At 53.3% G+C, this 13,163-nt stretch overlaps 5 protein-coding genes across 5 annotated transcripts; 3 read left to right on the plus strand and 2 right to left on the minus strand.

Moving 5' to 3' along the window:
* Positions 1 to 187: 187 nt before the first annotated feature.
* Positions 188 to 3,586, minus strand: BZA05DRAFT_376011 (WD40-repeat-containing domain protein). Its single transcript, XM_051481805.1, has 3 exons — positions 2,980 to 3,586; positions 2,169 to 2,926; positions 188 to 2,085 (listed from the first exon to the last, which is right to left on the minus strand). Exons 1-3 carry the CDS (start codon positions 3,441 to 3,443, stop codon positions 278 to 280), a joined length of 3,030 nt encoding a protein of 1,009 aa, XP_051337728.1. The 5' UTR covers positions 3,444 to 3,586; the 3' UTR covers positions 188 to 277.
* Positions 3,587 to 3,844: 258 nt separating this feature from the next.
* BZA05DRAFT_317166 (DNA-directed RNA polymerase, subunit N/Rpb10) lies at positions 3,845 to 4,138 on the plus strand (the record flags this gene model as incomplete). Its single annotated transcript, XM_051480396.1, has 3 exons — positions 3,845 to 3,907; positions 3,937 to 3,995; positions 4,048 to 4,138. Coding segments are annotated over 3 exons (213 nt in total), but the record flags the coding sequence as incomplete, so codon positions are not given.
* A 505-nt stretch (positions 4,139 to 4,643) lies between these two features.
* Positions 4,644 to 5,628, minus strand: BZA05DRAFT_426385 (mitochondrial carrier domain-containing protein; the record flags this gene model as incomplete). Its single annotated transcript, XM_051486008.1, has 3 exons — positions 4,644 to 4,823; positions 4,878 to 5,498; positions 5,554 to 5,628. The coding sequence occupies 3 exons, from the start codon at positions 5,626 to 5,628 to the stop codon at positions 4,644 to 4,646; spliced, it is 876 nt and encodes a 291-aa protein (XP_051337730.1).
* Positions 5,629 to 5,804: 176 nt separating this feature from the next.
* BZA05DRAFT_403560 (PP-loop family-domain-containing protein) lies at positions 5,805 to 7,884 on the plus strand. The gene is made up of 3 exons (XM_051484217.1): positions 5,805 to 6,027; positions 6,110 to 6,582; positions 6,656 to 7,884. The coding sequence occupies exons 1-3, from the start codon at positions 5,895 to 5,897 to the stop codon at positions 7,604 to 7,606; spliced, it is 1,557 nt and encodes a 518-aa protein (XP_051337731.1). The 5' UTR covers positions 5,805 to 5,894; the 3' UTR covers positions 7,607 to 7,884.
* A 619-nt stretch (positions 7,885 to 8,503) lies between these two features.
* On the plus strand, positions 8,504 to 11,915 carry BZA05DRAFT_355933 (uncharacterized protein). The gene is made up of 5 exons (XM_051481399.1): positions 8,504 to 8,847; positions 8,934 to 10,411; positions 10,460 to 11,041; positions 11,094 to 11,420; positions 11,475 to 11,915. Exons 1-5 carry the CDS (start codon positions 8,653 to 8,655, stop codon positions 11,854 to 11,856), a joined length of 2,964 nt encoding a protein of 987 aa, XP_051337732.1. The 5' UTR covers positions 8,504 to 8,652; the 3' UTR covers positions 11,857 to 11,915.
* Positions 11,916 to 13,163: the final 1,248 nt, after the last annotated feature.

Raw genomic sequence — 13,163 nt, forward strand, 5'->3', positions numbered from 1 at the left:
ATTTCACATTTTCATCCAAGGGGCCCACTCAGGTTGTGATACTATCAAATTGGGCTCCGCACCGCCGACTGTAGTGAGATCACCGGAGCACCGGTACACTATCCATGGCTCCGCAGTTTAGTCCAGAACTTGGTGTTGATAATCATAGACATTGCGAGGTGAGGATCTTTAGATTACTTTTCTATCTCACAAAGCATTAATCCGCAGTAAAATCACAATACTTTGCCAGCCCAAAAATATACGAATACAATATCCCCCATCATCACCTGTCCTGGGTTCATTCCATATCCTGATCCTCATCATCCTCCTCACTTTCCTCCTCGCTCTCACTTTCCTCCCCCTGAGCATCCACCTCTTCAACCTCCTCGTCATCATCCCCCAACGGCCTCTTAGCAAACAGCCCCAGAACCTGCTCAAACGCAACGTGCACAGCACCCTGCTCGTACGTCTCGAAGGCATCGAAGACTTCTTCGAGCTTTTCTCTTGCCACTACCTTCTCAATCTCCGCCTCTCCGTCATCAACGTCCATAGCGTCCACCTCGCCGTTAGTGTCCGCAATGTACATTCCCGAGAGCGCACGTGCAGTTTCCTCATCAGCCGCTTCAACAGTTTGGCCGGAAGCAACGATCGAGGCGACGCTGGCGTGGGAGGCGAAGACGGGGGTGAGGTACTGGATGCGGGCCTGGGTGTCCACAACAAAGAAGCCTTTTCCTGGACCCGCGGAGCGGAGAGCAGAGACTGCGGACTCGAGGTTGTGGATGCAGGCTGGCGTGGGGTCGGCGACATCCTTCCAGACGAGTATTTTGCCGTGGTTGCTGCGCTTATTTGAGATTGTGGCTGCGACGGCGATTGTGCGTTCCTTGTGGTCGACTGCGAGGTGGAGAGTGGGCGCGAACAGGGCGGGTAGGAGCTCGGTTATGGTGTAGGACCATTCCACGCGGCTGTGCACGAGGTTCCAAACTAGAAGCTTTTGGCTGCCGGAGGCGACGAGGTAGCGGTCGATGATGGCGAGGCCGGTGGTACGTCCGATTTGCAGTCCGCCGAGGGTTTGGCGAATGCTGCCGGTGGTGGGGTCGATGAGGTGGATTAGAGAGTCCTCGTGGCTGCCAAAGCCGGCGTCTGGGGAGGAGACGGCGAGAACGGAAGAGTCCTCGGAGAAGGCGACGTTGCCCCAAGATTTTTGGGGTTGCTCGGCTTCGCCAGCGAGGACAAGGGGAAGGGACTCGCCTTCCTCGTGGCGTCTTTTGGTAAAGTTGATGGATTTGCGAAGGCCCCAGGTAATCTGGTTCTCCGGGGCTGCGGTAGCACCGGGTCTGGCACGAACCTTGGGTTTCCAAATCTTGACGCAGCCATCGGCACCGGCGGTAACGAATGTATGGCCGTTCGGTGCAGCGATCAGGTCGAAGATGCTTTCGGTGCCCATTTCTTCTGGAGAGGGATGCGGCGAGTCGACGCGAGTAATCAGTTCCCATTCCTTGCGAGCTTCACTCCATCGCCAGAACCTGAGGAACACCTCCCGTTTCCGCTCCATGTTTAGGCTCTGTGAAACTTCGTCGCGCTTCGAGGGTTGCCACTCGTCCACCGATGCAAGCCAATGGCCGTCACTCGTGGCAGCAAGGAATGTAATGTCCGGCTCTGAGATGAACGCCTTGTCGGGTCCTTGGTTGAGGATCGTAGCATTGGTCCTTGTCAGCGCTTGCCGCGATACGTGTCGGTCTGAGTATGTATCAAAGGTCTGGAGGTAAGGTGACGATGCGTGCTGATCAAGCTGATTCGACGGAGTGGCTATGAGGAGGTTGTTGGCTTTGGTAGGGTGGAGGAGACAAGGAACGACGCGAGACTCCCGGTTCCGTCGTGATTGCGCATGAGATTGGATTCCGGCAATGTTGGCTTTCGGTTTCAACTCTGAAGTCGACAGGACCATGACTGAGTTGTCCGACAAATTGACGGCGTAGGAAGCGCCCCGTGGAGAAACGACGATGCTATTGATACCTGCGCCCAGGTGGGGGAGGAACTGCTTGTGCCCAGTCTCAAGTTGCCAGATAACCAAAACGGTCTCCGTGCCTCCAGAAACGATGTACGCTCCTAGAATTCATGTCAGCGTCAAAAAATACATCGAGTGACTGCCAATGACGGAACAGTGGGGGGGGGGGGGGTTCGGGACGTACCGTCGAGTGCAAACTTCACCGACGAGACCGCCATTCTGTGCCAATGGAGCTTCCTGGGAGTGTGGTCCGTTTCTACTTTACTGTACTTGATTACATCGTGCAACACATATAGGGCACCCGCGTTGTCACCAACGACGATGTCGCCTCTGCGTCGTCCACCATTTTTCTTCGGCTTCTTGCTCGTTGCCATATCCGAGACTTGAATGTCCATGCAAGTCAATGGATTGGCCATCTTGTACACTCTCGGCGCATGCCACTCAGTACCCTCCCTATTGAGAACTACGATCTCTCTCGCGGCAATAAGACAGACGGCACGTCCAGCGTCCGCAGCATGTAATCTGGTAATATTGTTTCTGGTCGAGTAGATCATCGCCTTCCCGCCGACCTTAGGCCCAGACAGCGTAACACGCCAAACGGAATAGCTGTCATCCAAGAGTTGCGAAACCGCGTAAACAACCTCCGATTCGGATGACTCCAGCTTCTGGTCCGGGCAAACACACACATGCCGGAGGGGGCCCAATGCCAGCTTCCACGGGTTGCCGAACTGCTTGCCAGTCGTCAGGTCGTAAAGGTAAAGCTGCGAATTCGAGGTTGCGATATAGACACGGTCATCCGACTTCGGGTCGATGAAATACGAAACAACATGCTCGGGTGTCGTATGGGCCGAGTTTGATGCCTGCACCGTGATCGTGCGAACTAGGAGCGATGTTTTTATGGAGTATATTTTCAGCGACAGCGCCTGGGCCACCAGCAAGTGCCTATTTACCGATTTTATAAGCATAGATTCAACTCAATGACGGATTTAACTTACTTCTCATCTTTGGTAAACACCGGATCGAGTTTCGCATAGCGACCACCAAGAAACGGTGAGAGCTTCCAGTTGGGTGCGGGTGTGGGTGCGAGTGTAGGAAAGCTTTCATTCTTCGTCGCGATCTCTCCGCTCCCAGCAATACCCACTTTCCCTCCTGCTCGAGGGAAAACCTTCCTCTTTTTCTTCTTCTCGCCTATCGACTTCTGTGGTACTGTCGTAATAGGCCCTGTAGGCGCAGCGCTCGCCGAGTTTCTGTTCACAGCCTTGGTAATCTCTGGCTTTGAGCCTACACCGTTGGGAACCTGCGGCTTTGATTTCGACTTCAGCTTCGGCGATTTGGCGGGTACTGCAGCATTATCGGAAGGTTGCTTCTTCTGTTTCTGCTGTTTTCGCTGTGGGGCGGCATCTTTCGTCCTGATCGCCAAAGCCTTTCCCTCTGCCGGCGCGGATACAGGCGTGGTCATTCTGGCTGCCTTCCCGTAGAGCGACAATGAGGGCGGTAAGTGAGAAGCAGTTCCTGGGTTGTGATGGTTCGTCGGATTGGGGGTCGCCGAGTGGTTATAGTTGGTCGCTCAAGAAGGGTTTCAACTTTGAAGGTTCCTGACGACTTGAAATTTTTCGTAAACGCGCTAGTGGGGGGAACGAGTCGAAGACCACGCTACTGCAGCCAAGCCCCAATCCATCCGCCGCTTTTTGTGGCGGCGAACACCAACAACGCCAGAATCGTTTCTTGCAACGAACATCCTCAATTCAACCCACCGAGCGACGCGATTTACGACCCACCACCACGACAAAAACGAGAGAAGACTATCGTTACGTCCGTACCGTATACCTTCGTCGTTCGCCGTATTTCGCCAGCTCCAAAATGATCATTCCAGTCCGCTGTTTCTCGTGCGGGAAGGCACGATATATCCTACCCACCGCCGCAGTCACAGCTTGTGCTAACATGCCGCTCAGGTCGTCGGAGACCTGTGGGAACGCTACTTGAAGCTTCTGGAAGACGGTGTTGCTGAGGGGTTCGCTTTCCGATCCCATGCGACAACGGCGCACTGACTGAACTGAATCCAGCGATGCGATGGACCAGCTGGGTTGCAAACGGTACTGTTGCCGTAGGATGTTGATGACTCACGTCGATCTCATTGAGAAGCTACTTCGGTTCGTACAGCCCCCCTTCAAGCTTTGGAAAGGACAGACGGGTATTGACGTTGCTGTAGTTACAACCCTGCCGACCGAAACCGCAACCGGTGATCACGCACCGGACCGATTTGCTGTACGTTGTTTTACAATAGATGAAATGTCCGAGCGATCATAATGCAATACTAGCCATTGGCTGTCGTTTTCACGCGTGGGGAGGGAAGGTAATCCGGAGGCTAGACGGCATGCACACGATGGTGCTGGGAGGATCCGGTGTTGACAATTCGCATTGTGCCGGGTGATTTGAGCATGACACAGCTACTCTTGTTTTCGGCTTGACTCTAAAACTTCGTACTCCGCTGCAAGAATAGTGGCTGGCAGGCTTTATGGATTAATGCTCCGTCTTCGAAGTTGTGATGCTTTTTGCGAGTGCAAGAGCAGGCAATGGAATGCTCGCAATATGGCCTTGACTCCGCTGTCCTGATACAAATCGTACACCACTTCATGAGCCTGACCCTTTCGAACTACCATCACTCCTTGGATTTCCGCCGATCCAGAGATTCGAGGCTCCCCCTCGCAAAGTCCCAAGCACCCAGGAAGATCGCTCCACCTATCGAGATCCAAATGACTCTCGGAGTGATTCCCTTGAACAGCGCTCCAGTTCCTTCCTCGGCAACGATGTTCTTGAAGGTCCATAAAGCCGATTGTTTCTATTGACGTGCATCATTGGCATTGCGATTATTTCAATTGGAGTTTAAACATACCTGTTTTGCCAACATCAACCTCGTCTTGAGCACGTCCAGCGGCGTGGTGGCGGCAGCTGCGATAGCTCCCGACACGCTCCCAAAAACGGCACTCTCGGCGGGGTTTGCCTTCCTGCCTTTGGCCTCCCCTCTCCACTCTTTCATGGCCTCCCACAGTGGAAACTGAATGACCGTGAACGGGATCTCCCTCATGATCGTGACACCCCAACCCCTGTAGAGCTCCTTCCAGACCATGACTGCCGAAGTATTGGCGGTGAAGATGTGTCGCAATGCCTGCCACGAGCTCGCGAACTGCGACGCCTGTGCTCGCTGCTTGATCACCTCCGTAGGGACTCTAACAGAGCATGCTGCGATCTCACCGATTGATGCGGCAAGCATGTGGGTTACCGCGGCCGAGGATCCGGTTTTCTCGCCGTGACGGAGAGTCGTTTTGACGTGCTCGTAGGTGACAAAGAAGAGAGCTGCGCCCGGAGCCGAGCCTGCTATCACCGAGCCAACGCCTTTGTAGACTCCTGACCAACCGCCATTCTTGAAGAATCCTCCTGCTGATTGTAGCCGCGTCTTGAGGGTGTCGAGGGGGTACAATGACAGATCGACGGCGGTGCCGGCGAAGCCACCAGCCTGCCCCACTAATTTCAGAATCGTGCTCCGGCGGGCCGAGGCGGGGTAGACTTACAATCAGCGAGCGGACGTACGGCGAAGCAAGGATCGAAGCCGGCGACGAGCTGGCGGGGGCGGTCGAATAGTCCATCTCGAACAGGCGAGCAGGATATCGGTGGCAGTTCGGTTTCGTCACAATCTTTTTCTTCAACGGGTCCTGCTCGTGACTCGGTCCCGCTGCCATGCAGGGATCCCAGTTGACATTCGCTTCACCACCGCCGCACGGCTTGCCGAAGCCGGACCTAAAAAGTGACGACCCCGGTTTTTCGTATTTCAAACCCTTCTACCAAGCAATGAAATTCTCTGTGCGACGACGAAGACTACTACCTCTATCCCAGCAAGACGCCTCTCCGACGCATGAGCTTTCGGAATCTCATTCAGCGATTCCTTCTGCCAACAGGGAAGCACAATTGGCAGCAGCTGATGGTGGGAGATGAAGAGTTCCGGCGCCGCTTCTACCACCTGTGGAAATGCTATCCTCCAAGGATTGGTACCTCCCCCACCAACATTCGACCTTGCCTTTTCCTTTTTCCTCTTTACTTAACCAGCTAACAATGGCTTGCGTATGATAGGCATTGCTGTGAGCGGCGGCGTGGACTCCATGGCACTCGCGTGGCTCACAAAATCGCTTGCGGAGGCCGAGAACATGAAGGTCCACGCCTTCATCGTCGACCACGGTGCACGACCGGAGAGCGCAGAGGAAGCACAGAAAGTTGCCGAGATCATGGCCGGCTACAGCTTTCAGCCGCACGTACTTCAGCTATCGTGGGGACCAGAGGGACTCCCAACTGGTGGATTCGAGACGGCGGCACGGACGGCTCGGTACCAAGCGCTTGCGCAGGCATGCGTGGAGAATGAAGTACGACACGTGCTGCTCGGCCACCATTCGGACGATCTGGCGGAGACAGTGATGATGCGGATGATCTGCAGCAGTCGGGCGGAGGGTTTGCGGGGGATGAAGCACATCTCGCGGATGCCCGAGACTTGGGGGATTTATGGGGCGGACGAGATAGAGATCGGACGGCCGTTCCTGAGCGTGTCGAAGGTGACCGACCTTTGCTTCTTGGGGGAGTTTCTACGGTGGGCGAGGACAGCAGCAAACTGACAGCGCACGCAAGACGCGGCTAAAGTGCACCTGTAAGGTGGAGGGCGTTCGATGGTTCGAAGACCCTACCAACAACGACCCCTCGTATACCAGGCGCAATGCGATCAGGAAACTGCTGTCTACTATACCGCCACGACTACCGAAAGCATTGCAGAAGCCGGCATTGGTGGAGATGGCGCATCGGGTGGCTGCTCAGGACGCCGCTGTGACGAGGAAAGCGAGGGAGGTTCTGGCGCTGGATTGCGAAGTCAATGTCAACCAGAGTACTGGCACATTACAGATGATGCTGCCGCCTACCTATACAGGTCTTGGGTTGGGACTGGGTCCGAATGATCCTGCTGGTGCTAGGATCATGCTCCGAGTGTTGACAGTAATCGCGGAACGAGTAACTCCCTTACGGAAGATCAAGCGGAAAAGCATGATCAACGTGCTCGCAAACATCTATGAGAGAAGCCCCCGGGAGCCCATACATTTTACAGCGGCTGGCTTGTCCTGGACGAGAGGAGCGAACAAGTTAATCTGGAGCCTGCGGCGGGTACCGCACACACATCGGGCTAGAGCGGAAGCCACAGTGGAGTTCGACACTGAGCCGCCGAATCAGTGGAGCGAGTGGAAGTTGTGGGATGGGCGGTGGTGGATACGCGTTCAGTCGCTGCGGAAGGAAATTAGAAAGGTGGTGGTGCGGCCACTGGCACCAGAAGACATGAAGCAGTTGCGTGGTAGGGTCGAGCAGATCGGGATGCCGTGGATAATGGAGGAGTTGGCGAATATGGGGCCAAAAGCTCGGTTCACTGTTCCAGTCATTGCAATCGAGGAACGTAGCCCTGACGACTGGGAGGTCATCGACGACTGGCTCCTGATCGGTCTGCCGTCTTTTGGCGTAGATCTGATGAATAGAAACGGGCCATATGTTAGTGATGGAAGGTTGGTGAGATGGAAGATATCATTCAGGAAGCCGATGTGAATCGGGTGGGGAGTGTGGGAGGGTAGGTCTCTCACGCCAAACATTTACACCAGAGCTTCAAATTGTACATAATACCCAGTACTTACTCGAGTACCTACATGCAAATATGGAGAGGCAGGGGAGGTTATCTTGTGATGTGGAGATGTACGATAGAGGGTAAAAGTTGGAAAGCATACCCGGTGTTTCTCGAGAATTGAAACTGCTAGGACATCTTCAACCGAGACATGAGGTGCCAGGCTAGATTCAACGAAAACATCATTGTGATGGTTTATTTCTCGTATGGTATCAATGGAACGTACTTTAGAGTAATCAAGGAAACCCTATTACAAGAGGGGTAAATCTCAGGGCTCGTTTGGATACGCCCGGTTTTTCGAGAAAAAAAACTGAGCAAACAAAACTAAAACTGTACGGCTCCGGCGATGAAACGGGAACTGACCTCTGGTGACCATAGACTTCCCTTAGATGCGGGAAAGAGAAGAAGGCGGGGCTACAATGTGTACTATTAAAGTTCTGGTGAAGCCTATTATTCAGACTTATGGCTGAGCATAATAGTGCTGGAGTATCGTGACCAACGCATTGCTGCGACATAAAGTACACCGTGAACGCAAGTCTTAGACGAGTGGCTGATGTAGGTAGTTATCCATTTACAGTGCACCATAGTAACTGAGTACTGAAACCTCACAGTAAACTCCCGGTATTCGTCTATCATGAAAGCTATCGCTACACACAGTAGATTTTACCCTCCCTTGTTTACCCCACAGCTACAGAATTTAGGTAAGTACTTTCTATTCAGCCGCTTCTGGGAACTTTGAAACGATTGGCAATCACGTGTTGGGCTAGTCCCCGATTGACCTGCCAAGGCGCTATTGCTGCCACAGGGCGTGCCTCATCTTGCCCAAGCTCGCTTCGTCGCGCCAAATGACAAAGACACCTCCAACTTCCTTCAACTCACTTAACCACCTCATACCACCACGCTTTCTGCAACACAAATATAATACGACCCCGTCGCCACCAGAACAACGCAAGTAAACCATCTACATCCATCAATGTCATCGTCAGATCCAGTCAATCCCGACTTCGGCTCAGACGAAGAGGAAGATGGCGATCTTGACACCTCGCGCGACGTGAAGGAAGCCGAAGGTCAACCAGCCGCCACCGCCGCCGCGCCTGCGGATGAAGACGACGAAGAGGATGAAGATGACGAGGAAGACGAAGAGGACGATGAAGAGGACGACGACGTGGTATGCGCGCCTAACTCGCTTTGCTTGTTGTCTATGGTGGTCTTGTCGGGCTCTGCTAATCGCGATTTATTTTCTGTATCTTACAGCCCCAGCGCAAGCGCCGTCGCAGATTGAACCACTTCTTCGATGACGAGGCCGAAGTAGACGACGATGAGGAAGAAGTCGACGAGGAGGAAGAAGAAGGCTTCATCGCCGACGAAGAGCTTCCAGAGATCAACGACCACAGAGAGTACCGCGAAGAGCACCGACACCGCGACCTCGACCGTCAGCATGAACAGCAGCAAGCCGAGGACTTAGAGGCTATGGCCGAAGAATTGAGGAATCGCCACGGTCGATCTAAGAGAGGTCGTGGTCCTGACTCCGGACTCGTACCCCGTCGGCTGTTGCTGCCTTCCGTCCAGGATCCCAACATCTGGGGAGTCAAGTGTCGACCCGGAAAGGAGAGGGAGGTCATTTTCTCGATCGTCAAGAAGATGGAGGAACTGGAAGGAACCAAGCGCCCGATGCCCATCATTTCGGCTTTCGAACGAGAGGCAATGCAGGGATATATATATGTCGAGGCCTATAAGCAGAGCGACGTTCTGGAATCACTGACCGGTATTTCGAATGTCTACCCACGGTCTCCCATGATTCTTGTGCCGATCAAGGAAATGCCGGATCTACTGAACGTCATCAAGTCTGTGGAAATTATGCCTGGTGCGTGGGTTCGCTTTAAGCGTGGAAAGTACCAAGGTGATCTAGCCCAGGTCGAGAACGTTCTTGCGAACGGCCTCGAAGTTCGCATTCGCATGATGCCTAGGCTCGATTATGGCAACAACCTGGACAGAAATCGAGAAGACCCGAATCTGCCGCCTGGCCAGAAGAGGAAGCGAGTGGGTAATTTCAACAAGGCCAATACCGTCGCTGGTAGACCGCCGCAGCGCCTCTTCTCCGAAGCCGAAGCCATAAAGAACCACGGGAAGCACCTGAGCAAAGGAACGACCTCTAATAATGGTCGCAAAAATTTCACGTACATGGGCGACGAGTATGAAGATGGTTACTTGGTCAAGGATGTTCGGCTCACCTTCATCACCACCGACGGCGTCAACCCGACACTTGAAGAAGTTACTAAGTTTGCTTCGACCATTGACGAGGGTGCAGAGACGCTTGATCTTAATGCTCTGGCGCAGTCTCTCAAGACCTCCGTCTCGACGTACCAGGTCGGTGATACTGTTGAGGTCTACGATGGTGAACAGCAGGGTATGATCGGAAAGGCTGTTAGTGTGCACGGGGACATCGTCACCATGGACGTTATCGAGGGCGACCTGAAGGGTAAGAGGTTGGAGGTTCCGTTCAAGGGCCTGAGGAAACGTTTCAGGGAGGGAGACCACGTCAAGGTGACTGGAGGCCGATTCCGCGACGAAACTGGTACGGTTGTTCGCATTCTCGAAGACAAGGTGACCTTGGTCAGTGGAGAAGAGAACATGGAAGAGATCACGGTTTTTTCCAAGGATCTCCGCGAGGCCAATGAAGGAGGAATGTCCACGTCGTCTAAATACGATTTACACGACCTCGTACAGATAGAGTGAGTCGCAATATCCTTTATATATATGCTGCAACTAATAATGTGTAGTACATCGACCGTTGGGTGTGTCATCAAGGTGGAGAGAGCTTCTTTGCGAGTTCTCGATCAAAATGGCGACATGCGTGTTGTTATTCCATCACAGATCGCCGACAGGATCTCTCGTCGTAATGCGGTTGCCACCGACCGCAATGGCTCAGAGATCCGCCTCGGAGATACGGTTAAGGAGGTTGCCGGTAACACTCGCACGGGAGTGGTCTTGCACATCTATCGTTCATTTGTTTTCTTGCATAGCCGCGAGATCACCGAGAACCACGGCGTGTTTGTTTGTAGAGCGTCAAACGTGGCGACGATCGTTGCCAAGGGAGGTCGTGTTGATCAGGCCGCCGGGCCGGATCTTTCGAAGATGAATCCCGCGTTGTTGAGGAACGGAGCTAGTGGTGGTAGCATGATGCCCCCTCCGAAAGTGGGTGGTAGAGACAGAACGATTGGCCAGACCGTCACAGTTCGGCTCGGTCCCTACAAAGGCCTCATGGGAATCATCAAGGACGCCACGGACCATACCGCACGTGTGGAACTCCACACCAAAAACAAGACCATTACCATTGAGAAGATGAAGTTGGGCTTCAGAGAGTATGTTACTATTTGAGCCCTTATTGTAGATGCTGGCTAATGTGAAATTTAGCTCCATCACTGGCTCGATCAAGAGCTACCAAGACTTTGCTCGTCCAGGTGGTCGTGGCGACGGTGGTGCTGGCAGTGGTGGTGGTGGATTCCGGACCCCAAGTGGTGCAAGCACACCTAGCTGGAACAGTGGAAGCAGAACCCCCCAGATCGATCATTCAGGTGGCAGAACTCCTGCTTGGATGGCTAGTGGCGGAAATCGGACACCCGCGTGGATGGCCAACAATGATGGAGGACGTACGCCCGCGTATGTGTCTGGTGGAAAGACTCCCGCTTGGGGTGGCGGTGATGGAAGCCGGTCGGTATACCAGGGCAACCGAACTCCTGCGTAAGTCTCGTCTGCTCCCCTCAATCCTACTTTTTCCCCTAACAACGGTGATAGTTGGAACCCGTCGTCTCGAACCCCATACATTGCGGACTCGGAGCGCAGTGCCTGGGACGCCGGATCCAAGACCCCTGGTCGACCTTCGGTCATCGATTCTTGGGCTCAAGAGTCCAGTAACTCCTCAAGCACCACAGCCCGCACCCCAGGTGCCTATGGAGCTGCGTCTCCAGAGTTCCTTGCTCCGTCGTTTTCGGCCCCAACTCCCGGAAACCCGCTGTCCGCGCCCACTCCAAGCGCACCCACCCCGGGCCCGATTTCGGCGCCAACGCCCTCTGGTTGGGGAGCTGATACGGCCCCCACTCCAGGAGCTAGCGGCGGATATGGACGCGGCGGATTCCCAAGTACTCCTGGTACTTGGGAGATCGACGACGAGGAGTAGGTAGTGTGTGTATGCGCGTGTGTGTGTTTGCTTGTGTGTGTGTTTGCTTGTGTGTGTGTGTTTGCCTATGCCCTGGGCTAGAATTGGGGCGCTTGTTTTCATATTCTTTTTTCTTACATTTTGTTCATTTTCGTGATTGTAAAGTTGGCGCATAATTTCCTACAACCAAAATTCTCTTCGATACGCGCATGAGTCAACATAGTCGTTGGTTCCTATTTCTGCTGCCTGAATGACAAACACACATTGATTATTAACCAGTAAAAGCTTATGGTCTAATGAATATGCAGCCAGACGATGGGGAAGTATAATCATGAGAGGCATAAATCCAGTCCTCGCTGATGTTCGGTCACTTTCACTCTTACTCGGGAGTCAGAATTGGCTTGTCTGTGTCGTGAGACGGGAGGGTTGATGTGTTCTTGGTGACTTGCATCCACATCGTGCCATTTGATTGTAGATGCCAGTCAGCAATTTCTCTCTTCCACCCACTTTCCTTATCCTCCTAACAATATTCACCAGGCTAGAGAGGATTACGACTGATGAGCAGTGAATGAGTGGTTTCTAGAACGGGTTAGTTGATGCTGTTTGTATAGAGACACATGAGCTCGATGGTGAGGTGGGGAGGAGATGGGGTATGATATCAGGGTTTCTAAGGGTCTGTGGGAGATAGAGAACTTGTAGACGCCAGGGAAGAAGGCTGTGAAGACTGGCGAAGATGTAAATGTGAAGAGGCAGAAATGGGCCGAGTGAATGCTCGTGGCTGTCAATTAAGGGCGAGTTTCAACTTGCAAATACACGGTACGGGGACAATACGACGGGGTCAATGGGAAATAAAACGATAAAACACTCAAGGTGGCCATGAAGAAAAATCATACACCGGAGTTCGAATACAGAGGGAATGGCATCTCTCCGATATCCCAATCCTATCTGACCTTGAGTTCCTGGTGGTGTTTTGATCACGCTCCATTGTGGACGTTAGACGACCGTTAAGGCCCATAGATGATAGCCATCCACATGGAAATCACTCGGGTAATCATCACAAACCCCTTGTCTCGGAACAAGCACCAGGGCAGAATGGCAGAGTACTACCATTGAGGTTTCAGAACATCTAACAGTGAGATTTAAGAATGCTTGGGAACAGGCTTGCACTTCACCCGATATACAGTTGACAGTTTCTCCCAGCCGATGATCCGTCGTAGAATGACCTTCACTACCAAACACCCCAGGGTAATCTGTAGATTTTAAGGGTTGGGACCGTCGGGTGATGTAGCATGTATGTCTGTCCCCCTGTTGTGCCATGTATACGTAAC

Source organism: Tricharina praecox (assembly GCF_024521635.1).
Source record: "Tricharina praecox strain CBS 144465 chromosome Unknown BZA05scaffold_19, whole genome shotgun sequence".
Lineage (NCBI taxonomy): Eukaryota > Fungi > Ascomycota > Pezizomycetes > Pezizales > Pyronemataceae > Tricharina > Tricharina praecox.